This window comes from Leptopilina heterotoma, unplaced genomic scaffold (genome assembly GCF_015476425.1).
Source record: "Leptopilina heterotoma isolate Lh14 unplaced genomic scaffold, ASM1547642v1 Lhet_47, whole genome shotgun sequence".
Taxonomy (NCBI): domain Eukaryota; kingdom Metazoa; phylum Arthropoda; class Insecta; order Hymenoptera; family Figitidae; genus Leptopilina; species Leptopilina heterotoma.
The window spans coordinates 3,001,623-3,017,333 of NW_025111098.1; the positions used below are offsets into that span (position 1 = coordinate 3,001,623).

The window sequence follows — 15,711 nt, forward strand, 5'->3', positions numbered from 1 at the left end:
CAACTTAAATTCTCGAGAATTTAAGAACACTAGCCAAATCTGCTCGCCTACTCACGCCGTGCAAGAAGAAGAAGAATATTTATTATTATTGCGAATTCGTAATCAACGATCTCAAATACCTTAAATTATCGAGTATCAAGGAAATTCAATCAATTTTTAAGTTTTGTCCGCCATATTGGATTCGACATTTTGAATTTAGAAACTCTGACTTTAGATTCATAATTTTTCACCCCTAAAACTCCCGAGTAAGGAGTTTTAAACCATTTCAAATTGCAGGAGTATTAATATGGACTCGTCAACAATAGTATGATTAATATATTAAGCACAATTTTTTACTATAACGTCAAAACTCACAAATTGACTAATGACAATATAAATTCCTCTTAAAAATCCATTTGTTCATGAACTGATTAAATAAATTAGTTATATATTCTTTTATAACGTAAAAATAATAAATAATTAGTTAATATATAAAAAGTGTTCAAAATTTTAAGTAAAGAAACACTTATTATGTAGGAGAGTATAGTCGAGGTTGGACCACTGTCTAGGTAGGCCATTCGCGTTTTTTTGTCAAGTTCACTAGCGCCACCTACGCGCATGCTTTTCGAAGCTTGTCTTAGTAAAACCTAACTTTTTGTTCAATTACATTTTCGGAGGATCGAAAATTGTGTTTTCTGTGACGTCGGTACAAAAAAAGCTCAAAAAAAGTTTTGTGCATAATGTGAAAAACCATTAATAAAAGATAAAAAAAAACAAATTGAATCGTCAAGGCAAGTATGCAGAAAATTTGTGGGACTCATGGTTGAAAGAAAAAGAAAGTAAAAAATCGAATCCCGAAACGTATTTCTTTATGGTTACAACAATTCGGTAATGTTACTTACTGTCAAGGTCGGCCACTATGTGTTTAAAATGCGCAAAGATGAGGACGAGCTACTTCATTTGCAAAAACTGCAATTCTGTATAACTCATAATATAATTGATCATCTTATTAATATTTTTATTTAATTTTATTAATATTTTAGTGCAAAATTTTTTTTTATTTATATTTATTTTTTTATATTGTTTATTTTTATTATTTTGTTATTTCATTAAGTTACAAACTGTAAACAATAAAGAATCAATTTTCCGTAACTCCAAACATGTTATTTTATTTTTTAACGATTAATGCCCTTTGAATTTTAAACATGGCCGACCTTGACTGTAAGGACCAACCTCGACTACAAATTTTTTTTTTAAATCTTTATAACTTTTTCATTTTAAAACCAATCAATTTACTTTGTACAGAAAAGATGTTCCTATTAAACAGGACTTTCCACCCAGTAAAAAAAAACTAATTCAAATGAATTGAAACGAATTAACATTTTTGGTAGGCTCCAATTCGTATTTGTCACAAAGCGGGATTCACTCAAGCTCTTTGTATATTCAATTGAATTTAATTCAATATGTACCAATTTGTCCAAACGAATTCGCATTCGAAAGAAATGGCCAAGGAATGCATTGAATTCGTGCTAAGGAATTGAAAAAAATTAAAGGCTCAAAACTTGTCCAGTGAATTGGTACGGATAGAAGGTTCGGAAGTTCAATACAGTTTCACGAATTCGGGAAAATTGCATCATGGCTCCAATTCGTATTTGTCACAAAGCGGGATTCACGAAAGCTCTTTGTGAATTCTTTTTAATTCATTTCAATTTGTTTTCGTTTACTGGGCAACCATATACTTCAATTGTCCAAATTCATTTTTAAAAAAAAGTTATAAACAAAAGTCAAAAAGGTGGCCGACCTCGACTATGTTCCCCTATAATATAAAAAAATATTACTAATGTATCTAATAATTTTCCGTAATTTTGATTTAAGGTGGATCTTCAATAACAGTAACTCACAATAAGAATGAACCAGTGAACAGTAACAGTGATTTAACTAGTCAACATAATTTAAAGGTATGTTATTACATTAAACATAAAAACAAATTACTTTTAAATTCATCAATTTTCGGTCAATAAAAATGTTGTTAATATTACCGTTGTGGTAATATTAATAGAAAATAACTGGTGAGATCAGGTTTCTTATAAAATAGAAATATTTTTATACATATTATATAAAAACAAATTTGAAAAACCTTGACAAAGTTACAGCTGTAATTTTTCTGTTCATTTTATAAACACTGTTTCTTTTCAAGATTTTCATTTTATGAATATGAATTGCATTATTGCCATATGTTATTACAATTCTATAATAAAAAACAAAAAAAATCATTAACTTTTTAATTCTAAACTATACAAAGTTTAAAAAAGTAAGTCATTTAAAACATTTTTCAAGTTTCTTTTAGTTTCGTGTCAAGTCGAAACCAAATTATAAAACCTAATTTAGTTTCTTGTCGACTTATTTATTTAAATATTTTGTTGTTTGCTATGATTTTTTAAATAGAAATTTCGGGTTTTTAGATAAGTCATCGATTATTAAAATGTACTCAATTTTTAACCCTAGAAGGAGTACGTTAGTTTACTCACCGTCTAAGGAGTAACTGGGGTGTCCGGACACCCCACGCTTTAAACTTATTTTATAAGGTTTCTATTTGACGTAAAAAAAATTGTTTATAATGAATTGATTGGTTTTTCAGTAAGGAACACAATAATATTATTCATATTTTGATTATTTAAAAAAAATTTGAAAAAAACAAAAAAAAAACACCAAAAAATTGCAAAATTGACTTTTTTTTACAAAAAAGCTGTAGTTTCTTAAAAATTTGACTAATTTAAAAACTATTTTGGGTTTTTAAAGCTAAATAGATACAATTTTAGGGGAAAAAATTAGTTTTTGTATTACTTAAAAAAACATAATTATTTGAACATCTGAAGTGAAAGAAATTAAGAATCACTCAGAGAAAAAGTTTATTTCACTTAACCAAACTGTTTAATTAACCTATTTTATTTGTCACGATAAAACAATTTTTTTGATTTAAATAAAAATTTGGTTCAATTTAATAAATACGTAAAATTTGTTTGGTTATTGGAAAGAAATTTTTTATTTGAAGTTGTTTGTTTCATTTAACCAAATTTGTGTTATGAATATAGAGAATATTGTTTAGTTAAATACAATTTGTTCGACACAACACATAAATTTGTTTAGTTCAACCAAATCATTTTATTTGAGTCAAACAAAAATATTTGCTTGTCTCAAAAAGTACATGTGTGAATTTAAAAATGGCGATCTCACTTGTCTACAGTCCGCGTTCGCGTCAAATTCGTTAGTTAAATCGGTAAATCAAAGAAAAAAAATTATAAGTGTCGGTTGGTGTACCAGTGAGAAGAATATTTACAAAAAGATTTTGTGAAGTTTTCAGTTGGTGGTTTCGAATAAACTTTTTTCTGAGTGCACGTATAAAAATCATATAATATATGTTCAATATAATATTTTAAATGTTTTTTATAATTAAGTAATTTTATTTACATGAAGAAATATATAATATTTTACTTAGGTAATTGTTATTTATTTTCCTCTAATAATGTTTGAATTTCCTAATTTAATATTTTCTAGACATATATTATTGATTAATTTATGATTTATTATATATGTATAATTTTAAAATATCAATAATTGTACAATAAATTATAAATTAACCAATAATATGTACTAGAAAATATTATTAGAGGAAAAAAAATAACAAAATTCAGTAAACAAAAATATTTATTTAAATGAACCAAATATGTTAACTAAAACTATTTATTTGAATCAAACAAATCTTTTCTCTTGAAATAAACAAATTTTTTAGTTATATTAAATAAAATTTTTTGGTTAAGTGTAATAACCATTTGGTTAATACAAATAAACGTATTGGAAGAAATTGACTGTATAGCAATGCATTTATTTGGTTGATTCAACCAAAATTTGGTTGTTTCGAACAAATTTTTTTCTGAGTGAACAATTGTCGAATAGTGAAAATCATGAAAATGAATAATAAAATGGACTTTAACAATTAATATTTATTAAAACTTTTGGCGGCACATACAGGTGTCAAAAGATAGAGGTTCAAACTAAATTATCAACGGGTTTTGAGCGTAAAAAAATTATTGGTTAAGCCAGGGGAATACTTCAGGCCTCGAACTGAGTACATAAATTAAGGAAAAGTACGTAATTTTGAATTTGGTACCTAAAAGTACGTAATTTTGACAAAAGGTCCGTAAAGTACGTAATTTTGACCATTTCGACTAAAAATCAAAATATGTATACAGATTGTGAATAAACATTTAGTTATGCCTTCTCTATTTTTATTCACATTCACTTTCCGATCAATCCGCTGACGGTTATCATTTTCAGAAACAGTGATTGGTCGAAAACGAAAGTCATATTTTGTTAATAAAGGGTACATACCACTATACATACATGCCTCAAAATTTAGCTTTTTTGTAGAATTTTTTTACGATCCATGTAAATTTTATTGATCTAGGTCTTTTATAGTTTAACAAAGACACTATTTAACTATATAGAAAACGTCGTTTTATTAAAAAAAATATTGTTTAATTATTTAAAATTTAACAATAGAATACACAACATGAAAAAATGTGAATTGAGTTACTGATAATGTAAAAATTTACTGATTCAACTAGTAACTATGTATAGCCTTTGTACGCGTTCAAATGTCACCAAAAAAAAATATATTTAAAGTGCTGAGATCTTTCTAAAATTTTACACAACATTTTTTAGATATTCTATACTTTCAAAATCCGTAAAAAAATTTAATTTTTTGAAGATGACAAAGTGGTATGAACCCTTAAAGAATTTCAAAAACTTCTTAATTTACAGTTTTTAAGTAAAATTTTATCATAAGAACATATAAAATATTATTTCAATTTTAAGATTTTCCAAACTAATAAAAATATGTTGATTGAAATCCATGTAATTATTTAAATTTAAACTATATCATTCTATTTTGCGATTTAAAGTCGGCACTTTAAATAAAAAATTACAAATTTTGGTACGTAAATTGGTCACTAATTTTTCCTTTTTTGGTACGTAAAGTACGTAATTTTCAATGCCAAAGGCAGTTCGAGGCCTGAATACTTTGAATTTTGCTTGGGGTGTCCAGACACCCCAGTTACTTCTTCTAGGGTTAATTTTATGTTTGGTTTATATTTTTTTCTAAACCCCGAGATATTAACATACCTTCTCCTCCAAGAGTTCAGTTTCATTCGCAAAACATCATGATTTTGATGTAATTTTTTTAACAATTATGATGATAACATTATATTAATTTTGTGCAGGTTGAAACGGATGAGGCCAATCCATTTTTGACTCATACTGAACAGTATCAGTTGCTGATAAAAAGGTACATATTTTAAACATATTATTCTAAAGTAATTTTTAAAAATTTTAAATCATGAGACTATATGAAGTAGAATAAGGACACCTCACGCACACGTTGCAGAGCATGCAGCCATATATATATGTGTGTGATTAATCTATAGTTAGAGCTCTGGGATAGAGGTGTACTCTGTCTGTAAATAGAGGTGTACTCAGAGTATTTCTCTCGCACAATAGTCCAAGACATCCGAAGGTAAATCTCCACTTTCCTGCCTCTCCTGAAACGGATCCAGATGAACATCAAGTTCCATGGTAATCGCGAAATCCTGCTCGTATTTATAAAAGACTAAAAGAGGCGCTGCTGCTCCTTCTTTACCTGCTGTTCAACGTGGTTGTGACGTCTCCTTATTCTACTTTATGCACGACACGAACGAATAATGAGCCTCCTCTCCCTCACAACAACTATTTTTTAAGTTTCACATACACTACAATGTGTATGGATCAATCCATTGTACTTCACCTGAAGTCGCTATAAACTGTATAGTAGTTCTTTTGAAACTTTAAGTTGAGTTGTACGAAGAAAGGGTACTTTTGTGTCTCATTTACACCTTATAAAGTAATGATTTCTTTTGTCATCAATAGGCAAACAATTGAACTGGAGGAGCTTCAGCACAAACATCGAATGGAGTTAGAAAATTTTCAGAAATATCAATTACAGTTACTTACGCAACAGCATCAACAACATTTATCCAATAATGCGCAACATCAACAGCAATCCTCATCACCTCACTCATATTTTGCAGGTGAGAGATTTATCTAACTTTTATATTTATTTAAATTATGCACTAGCTTACAAAGTAAAATGAACCATTCATTGACATTAGAGGTGTGCAAAATTCGTTTCGAACTTGCCAATTCGAAATTCCAAGTTTCGTATTGCGAATTGCACAACTCGACTTGGTTAATAACTTTCGATTCGAGTTGTGTAATTCGAAACATCGATTTTCGAATTGTCTAGTTTGAATCGAATTATCTCCGATTCGAATTTTCTGTTGTCGACTCGATTAATGTTCGGTTCGACTCGATTAAATCCACACCTCTAATTGGCATGTGAACTAAAAAGATAAAACTTGTTCATCTGAGAAAATCATTAATGCAAAAAAGTAACACAATTTAGAAAGAAACTTTAATCTTTGAGTGCCCTCGCATCTGGGTAGGGTTACCAGACGTCTTACTTTGAGAAGGATTGTCCTACAAAAATAAAAAGTCCTCTTTTGTCCTCCTTTGTTGAAATCACTTCCAAAATAGTGTCGGGGAGCATGATTATTCCCCAAATGTCATTTTTCCGAAATGTTATTTTACCGAACTGCACTTTTGCGAATACTCATTTTTGCGAAATGTCACTTTTGCGAAATGTCATTTTTTCAAAAAGCTATTTTTGCGAATTGTCATTTTTGCGAATCGCCATTTTTACGAATTGTCAATTTTCCGAAAAGTCATATTTGCGAATCGCCATTTTTACGAATTGTCAATTTTCCGAAAAGTCATTTTTGCGAATTGTCATTTTTACGAAAAGACATTTTTGTGAAATGTCATTTTTGCGAAAAGCCATTTTTGTGAAATGTCATTTTTACGATTAGTCATTTTTGCGAAAAGTCATTTTTGCGAATTGACATTTTTGAGAAATGTCACTTTTGCGAATTGTCACTTTTGCGAATCGCCATTTTTACGAATTGTCATTTTTGCGAAAAGTTATTTATAAGGGAAGTGTTCCGGTTGTGGGCACCTTTTTGTTTTTGCCTCATAACATTTTTCCATGTGCATATTATACAAATATATGTGTACGAATTTAAAGCTAGAGGTCTAAGGTGACTGTCAGTGAAGGAATTAAATTGATTCCTTTAAATAAAGTTTTATTAGAAATTTAGTGAAATGGGAATTTTTTGACAAAAAAAATTTTGTACCCGGTTGTGGGCACCCTTGAAAAATCCGCTAAAAATGGAAAAATATTAAAGGAAACCAACACAAATAAAGAAGAAATGAAAGTTTCTTTATTTTAAGAGAATTTGCCGGGATAAAGAACAAAAATGATGACACGTTTTCACACTATGCTCATCGCTAACAAAAGCATAATGCTTGCATGTAAAGTAGCTAGTACGCATAACATAACGCACTTCGAATGCACTGAACGACTATATTCATCGCATTTAATGGAGTTTGCGGCTGTCACATTCCTTGGCAGAAAGTTTAGATAGATGAGACAGTAGTCCTCATCATTGTCAGATGGTAGAGCTTCCTTAACATAAAGGTGCCCACAACCGGGAATGAAAGTCATTTTTTAAAAAGGCCAACACATTTTGTGATGCAGGATTTTGGTTAAACTCGAAGGTAAATCACAAAATATAATGACCACAGTGCAAAAAAAAAATTAAACTCTTTTTTTCTGAACGAACACGACTTGCAATACTTAGTTCAGTAAAGTCTGCTTGCCGTCGAAGTTTACGTAGGGGTGCCCACAACCGGCGCACTTCCCCTACCAATTGTCATTTTTGCAAATTGTCAATTTTCCGAAAAGTTATTTTTGCAAATCGACATTTTTACGAATTGTCAAATTTCCGAAAAGTCATTTTTGCGAAAATTCCTATAGTGAATCTATGTATGCATACAAGTTTACTATAGGAATTTTCGCAAAAATGACAATTCGCAAAAATGACTTTTCGAAAAATTGACAATTCGTAAAAATGGCGATTCGCAAATATGACTTTTCGGAAAATTGACAATTCGTAAAAATGGCGATTCGCAAAAATGACAATTCTCAAAAATAGCTTTTCGCAAAAATGACAATTCGTAACAATGACTTTTCGCAAAATTTTTTCGAAAAATTGACAATTCGTAAAAATGGTGATTCGCAAAAATGACTTTTCGGTAAATTGACAATTCGCAAAAATGACATTTCTCAAAAATGACAATTCGCAAAAATGGCAATTCGTAAAAATGACTTTTCGCAAAAATGACATTTCACAAAAATGTCTTTTCGTAAAAATGACAATCCGCAAAAATGATTTTTCGAAAAATTGACAATTCGTAAAAATGGTGATTCGCAAAAATGACTTTTCGGAAAATTGACAATTCGCAAAAATAGCTTTTCGCAAAAATGACAATTCGCAAAAGTGACATTTCGCAAAATTCGCGCATGAATAATCATGCGACCTAGGGTCACCCTAACTCTGGGTCAATCTGATCCATTACTTTTTTCATCAAGTATAATTACAAAATGACTGAATCGATTTACATCATATATACTGTCCCAGGTATGATTATGAAAGAAGATTTCGACTTTATCAGCCAATAGTGACATCTATTAGATGGCAATTAAATTCTTGGTTTATAGTTAGGTATTCTTATGATAATTATATCGATATGGTTATGGAGAACCATATCTATTTTTTTCTTGTTCCCTCATGTTTACAATATAGAAATAGAAATATTGCATTGTAGTAATTAAAAGTAGTGTCAGGGTGTCTAGCGAACCGGGAAATCGGGAAAAACCCGGGAATTTGGTTCGACCTCAAAAAACCGGGAAAAACCCGGGAATTTTCTATTTATAGGGTATTTTTTGAATTATGTATATAAAAAATTATAATTTTTTTCAAAATCGTCAAGGGTAAATTGATAGTATGAAGCAGTAGTAAAAATAATAACTTAAATTTTATTTAAAACTAACTTTAGTATACGTTATATTATAAAAGTTAAAGGATTTGTACTATTATTATTTTTATATAACAATTTATAGGTATACAATACGTAACAAATTTTATAAGAAGAAATTAAGAATCTTCTGTGATATAGGAAAGGCAAAGATTTTACTTTTTAAAACTAAATATGGGGCATTCCATTTCAAAATGATCCTCTTTATAAACAATTGACATTGTAAGGCAATTTTTAAATCATTATTTCTCATATTTATTGAAGCCAAACTTTATTTACTATTAGTGGTTTTAAAACAAAAATTTCTCAACTTTATAATGGTAGAAATTTTTTTTTTTAAATAATAGAATTTATGAAAAAAATTAAGTTTGAAAGATAACCTTTTTGAATATCTCAAAACACGTCGCATCCGATTTTCTTGAAACTTATGTAAAAATAAAGCTTAAATATTCTAGTTTAATTCTATGTAAACATTATAATGTGCAATTCATGGTTTGAGAAATTAATTAAATTTTACAAGTATTTCAAAGGGTATAATGTATGTACCGAGCGGAATTTTTTTTTTCAAAAAAAGTTTTTCTTAAATTCCCCTGAATTGACAATTATATTATAAAGTTGAGAAATTTTTATAAGTGAAATTTTGATATTCTATGTCAAGTTTTTAGAAATTATTGTATAACTTTAATCATTGTAATTTAATAAAAACAATATTTAATTACGTAAATAATGTTATTGATAAACATTTAAATATGTTTTTAAATCCTTTGTGAATATCCGGGAAAATTATTCAAGAACCCGGGAAAAAACCGGGAAAAACCCGGGAATTTTAAATTGACGATTCGCTAGACACCCTGAGTGTACACATGATTTGGGTGTTTTTGCAGTGAAGTGGTTAATAAATCTCTCGACAACTGTATCGTTGAAGTCACCGTCACTCTTAAGACCATTATTAGTATAGATTTTGAAGATAGCAATTGGTTTTAAAATAACACAAACGACTTTCTGGCCCTAGGTATTAATAGCGAATTCGGTTATCTGCTCTAGAGTGCTCTCGGAGTGCTCTTGCTCTGTGCGGGAGTACTCTCTGTATGCTTTAACTATAGCAAATCTGTTAAATCAAACATCCTAATCCTTCGCGGAGCACTCTTAGAGCACTCTAGATCAGATAACCGAATTAAATAAAATAATCGAAACTGGGTCAGGGGCTCGGCTCGGCTATACGAGCTTTTTGCACACCTCTACGGAAACCTTAACTCAGTACAGCCGATTTATCCAGAACTTAATCTAGAATGTATAAATGGAATAACGCTATGTCAATTCAGTAATTTGACATAAAATTCATAATCAGCGGTCCCAAAAACTAAAATTAGCAATCAGTAATTAAAAATGATATATAAATAAGTCCTTCTGAGGAATATAATTATTATATTAGTTAATTAAAAAGGTGTATATGTTTTCAGGTCAAATAAAGTCTCCTGGCACTAGCGAAAACATATTATTAAAAAGCAATCTACAAACACCCATGAAGACGAGTGTAAGTGATTCGATTGAGAGAGAAGAGGCGCCAAAGCAGGATTTGCAACAAAATTCTGATGCCTCGCGTGCTTTAGTTCAACCAGAAATACACACTGGCGAAATAATTAGGACTGTAAATAATACGATTTCAAATCAAGTAATGCATATAATGCCAGAAGACTCAAATATTGAAAAGAAAACTAATGTTGAGTCATTTCAAGATATAAGTTCATCTAACTCCTCCGCTTTTACTTCAGATGAAAGAATCTCTCAAGCTACTGATTATCGAAAATTACCTGCATCTCAAGAAAGTTTCCAAATGCAACCGACGACATATTCTGTTTCCAACTCGGAAAATGTACATAATGTTACGACGCCCGAAGAAATGACGCAAATTAATTCTAAACTCATACATTTTAATTCTTCCGAGCTCGAACAATAACACAATATTACATTGACGTTTTATGTTCAATTAACAGATTATTATCAATTATTTCAATGTTACTTTGGTAATGAATGTCTTACATTACCGTTACAATTGTCATCAAAAATGTTTTATTATTGTTGTATGGTATTGTCACTCAGATATATAAAGGTTATTATTATGTTTATTACAATTATGCTTTCTTATTTTTGGCCTTAAACAAATTATTAGAGGTGTGCAAAAGGCTCGATCGAGTATTTTCGAGCTATTCTAGCTTTTTGCACACCTCTACAAATTATACGCATTTATAGAAAAATTATTAAATTATTAAAGTTCTAAACTTTTTATCGAATATATCCAGGGGTTCGTTGGGTTTGGCCTGATGTCCCCGCAAAGTGGATGACTTGATAAAATTTAGTATCAAAGTCGTATAACTTTAAAAAAAATTGCGAGTCTGGGATTGTAGACGAAAGATTAAGCTTAAAGGCCAACGCAGAATAGAATCTTTAACCGGAACCGCAATCGTAAGCGTAACCGTAAGAATGAGTTAAAGAAGGATAGGTATATTGTTTATCCTTCTCTAACTCATTCTTACGCTTACGGTTACGATTGCGGTTCCGGTTACCTGCGTTGGCCTTTAATTTGAGCCCAAGTAGAAGTTTCCACGAACTTTCGTTTCGTATCTAGAGGTGCTCAAACTTTGACAAAAGCGCTATTTTTTTACCTTTTAACCCCGTTTTTCTCGGAAAAAAAGTTGTTGTAGAAGCAGCCTGATGCTCCTTCAATTAACCGGACGAAACGATATAAAGTGGTCTTCATACCACTCACATGGTTGATATACTTTTATCTCCGTAAGGCCGCTTATATGCATCTTAGATCGAAGTGTGAATTCCCCATAAGGGTGCAATTCCATGGCACCGTTTTGCGTTGCGTTTTGTAAAGGCCAACGCAGAATAGATCTGTAACCGGAACCGCAATCGTAAGCGTAACCGTAAGAATGAGTTAGAGAAGGATAAACAATATACCTATCCTTCTTTAACTCATTCTTACGGTTACGCTTACGATTGCGGTTCCGGTTACAGATCTATTCTGCGTTGGCCTTAACTAGGCCATGGGTGTGAGAGAGATGGAGATATATGTTCGCTATATTTACACTTATGGCCTTGTTACAAAACGCCCTTCATTAACTAGTAAACCATTTATGATAATTTAATAATTAAGTTTTGATGACTTTAAATAAATTAATTTGAAGTGTAAATATAAAAGTTAAAGAGTGTAGTAATTATTAAAATATAAGATTTCATTTTCAAAATTGGAATTCCTTCCAATTTTTAATGTATATAGTTGCGAAGAACCAATAAACTGCTCGATTTCTGGTCCTTGTGGAAATCGTAACGTTCGTCGAGGCCAACACGTTCAGCCAAAACAGAATGTAAACGTAATTTGCCCTGAGGAGTGTAAAACCTTACTTCCTAGTGGTATGTAAATTACTATATATGATTGTAATGTTGAAAATAATAATTAGATATATGGGCAAATCCACGGAGTTAGTCGACATTTACTTATAAAAATGAAAATTTTTAAATTGAAAGCACACCACTCATTTACGGTTCATTTTTTTCAAAATTTATTTTGGAACAATTATCTTCTTGCGTGATTCATTTTAATTTAATGCCGTGCAAAATAAAAATAAAAAACGAAAATATGAGTTTTTTCAGAAAATACAATTAAAAATGTGTATTTCTTTCTTCTTTTGTTTTCTATATTAATATGTGAAAAACATGAATAATTTTATTATTTCTGTTTATTATTCATTATAATTATTTATTTGTGTAAGACAATTAATATTAATATATATTTATGATTAATATAATAATTTATTAATAACATCATTTTGGCATCTATTTTTTAATTCCGTTAGTTAAATTATCTTAATTTTGACGAAAGTCAAAATAAAAAATAACAGATGAAAAGTTATTCAATTTTTCACATTGACTGATAACGTTCATAATGAACTAAATGAATAAATAATGTAAAATTTTATTGTAATTCTTAATTTTCTGTCATTATAAATTAGAGATAAAATTTGGCATTTGAATATAAGAATTATAAAAATGCTTTCTAATAATCACGCACGTTTTCAATTTATTTTATTTCAATCTGTAGATGTGCTCCTAGAAAGAGGCTAAGTTTATAGAGTTGTTCACGCTCAAGTCTAAGGTGATAGTTATTGTAATATTTTCTTTAATTCTAAGGGCACATTATTTTAAAATACCCAGATTTATTCGTCTGTTTAAAACGAATAAGTGCGGTTGTCAAAAATTTTAATGAACAATCGCCACGAAATTTATAATACAAATTTTCCATAAATTTTGTTATTAAAAAATAATGAGTAACGCTATTTTCAAGTATTACAATTTCTTTATAATTAAGAGCACATCTTTTTTTTATCTTTCAATACATTCTACAAAAAGTGAAGTTCAATTCACCATCGTTTAGAATTGTTTCGTTGTATGCCAAAAAAGTTATGCCCATAAGAACAGAAACTTGTACCTAGGGTAACACTGCAAATTTCATGATTTAGATTAATTTACTCTGTTTTATTATTTATATAAGGCAAGTAGGCTAACATTTATTTAATTTTCTTAGTTCAATAGATTCTTAGATCTTCTCTAAAGTAGTAAAAACATGAAAATAATCAGTAGAATACTTTGAAAATATAAAGATTTGCCAGTAACATGAAATCGAACGGTTCGGTGGATTTACCCATATACTCCATATATAAGTAGGACCATACTTTATGGGTTTCATTTAATTTTTAAAAATAAACATTTATTAGTGAAGAATTTATTTAAAAAATTAAAATCATTTAACCTATTTAATAAAAATTTATAAATGGCAGAAGGACATCTTTGGTTTTTAATGTAGCTTTAAATAGAATTTTAGAAATATTTTAATTCATAATTTAAATTTTATTTGCGAATAGACTTTTGGAATCTTATTAGAGAGCCTTTGCAATGCTGTATCCGACAAAACGGTACTCCACCTTTTGGAGCTAACTATGTCATTAGTTAATATTAATGTATAGATAATAAAATATTGTTTATAATTATCATCAACTTTGTCGCAAGTTTTTCATACTGATTCAACCATATATGTAATGGACGAAAAAGTATTTATGACGTTGTGTCATGGAAAAGTAGCCTAACAAATTTTGGTGGATACAGCCATGAGTTAAACAAGGATATAAATATATGTCTGCCTTTCTAATCCACAAATTAGTTTCCAAAAAAGTTTTTCTTAATTACTTTCTGACAAGAACTTAATTAAATTAAATACATGGCAAAGGTAACGCAAGACGCAACGCGTAACGCACAAAAATACCATGCATTTCTAGCGTGTTTTGCGTTGCGTCTCGCGTTATTTTTACGATGTCGTTGAGTCCACAATAGCACTATTGAACGGAACGTGAACGTAACGTAACAATGCTAAGTAACTGTTTCGTTACGTTTACGTTGTAAAGTGAAAATTCCAAACATAAAAATTAAAATAATTTCAAATTTTTGAGAAAAAGAATTGGTGTAAACTAATATTCTTCATTATGCAGAATATATTAGATGATTATTCTCGACTTTTGAATTTCATTCAATATATAATTTAAGGCCAACGCAGAATAGATCTGTAACCGGAACCGCAATCGTAAGCGTAATCGTAAGAATGAGTTAGAGAAGGATAGGTATATTGTTTATCCTTCTCTAACTCATTCTTACGCTTACGGTTACGATTGCGGTTCCAGTTACAGATCTATTCTGCGTTGGCCTTTAGTTTATTGAAGATTTGCGTATCTAGTCATTTCTAAATTATGTATTCGGCATAATGAGCATTCGGGACTTAAGTCTAACGCACAATAGGTTCGCGAAAGTCGTTCGCGAACGAGACGCATGAGATAGACAAGGACACAAATATATCTCTGTCCTTTTCTAACTCATGCTTTGCGTTCGCGAACGACTTTCGCGAACTTATTGTGCTTAGGCCTTTAGGCTGGAGTCCCATGAGAGCGTTTTGCACGGAGTAATAATAAGGAGACTGTACTACCAGTGAGATACCGTGCCAAATGTCTGCCTTGGTTCACTGAGTAGTAAAGACTTCTCAAAAATAAAGCGCATGCGCAGTTTGCAACTATCTTCGTCACTCTTGAAAGAACGATGAGAGAGATCATTATTTTGACGTGCGAGTTAGAAAGTGTGGTTATGTTTTATTGTTGACAACAGCAACTATACGGGAAAATCAACATTTAAATAAGAAAAAATATTAATTAACAAACTGCAAAGAGAAGAGTAAGTACAATATATTATAATATTAATAAATTGTAATATAGGTGTCAGTAGATATTAATAAAAAGATTATTTTTGTCGAACCGGAGTAATTCTTTTCTTTGTATGATAAAGTGAATGAATACAATATAATATAATGCTATAATCGCTATAATGCTAATATAATTAATATCTACTCACACATTTCCTATATTCATAACCACACTTTCCAACTCGCACGTCAAAATAATGATCTCTCTCATCGTTCTTTCAAGAGTGACGAAGATAGTTGCAAACTGCACATGCGCGTTATTTTTGAAAAGTCATTACTACTCAGTGAACCAAGGCAGAAATCTGGCACCAGTTTGACTAGGGGATACGCTGGAGAGCAGTCTCCTTATTATTACTCCGTGGCGTTTTGCATTGCGTTTTGTAACTAGGCCATGAGTGTGA

At 30.1% G+C, this 15,711-nt stretch overlaps 1 protein-coding gene across 3 annotated transcripts in view; it reads left to right on the top strand.

Annotated features, from left to right (window-relative positions):
• LOC122507526 (serine/threonine-protein kinase WNK1) overlaps window positions 1-11,138 on the top strand; it is a 38,656-nt gene extending 27,518 nt beyond the window's left edge. For 2 of the 3 annotated variants that reach the window (XM_043620286.1, XM_043620287.1), the window contains 4 exons: window positions 1,855-1,937; window positions 5,259-5,323; window positions 5,941-6,101; window positions 10,467-11,138. In XM_043620286.1, the coding sequence (XP_043476221.1) occupies window positions 1,855-1,937; window positions 5,259-5,323; window positions 5,941-6,101; window positions 10,467-10,963 (806 nt within the window). In that variant the 3' untranslated portion in view covers window positions 10,964-11,138. Of the gene's footprint in view, window positions 1-1,854; window positions 1,938-5,258; window positions 5,324-5,940; window positions 6,102-10,466 lie in introns of those variants that run through there. The other variant, XR_006302123.1, reaches the window with a different exon arrangement.
• The last annotated feature ends 4,573 nt before the right edge of the window (window positions 11,139-15,711 follow it).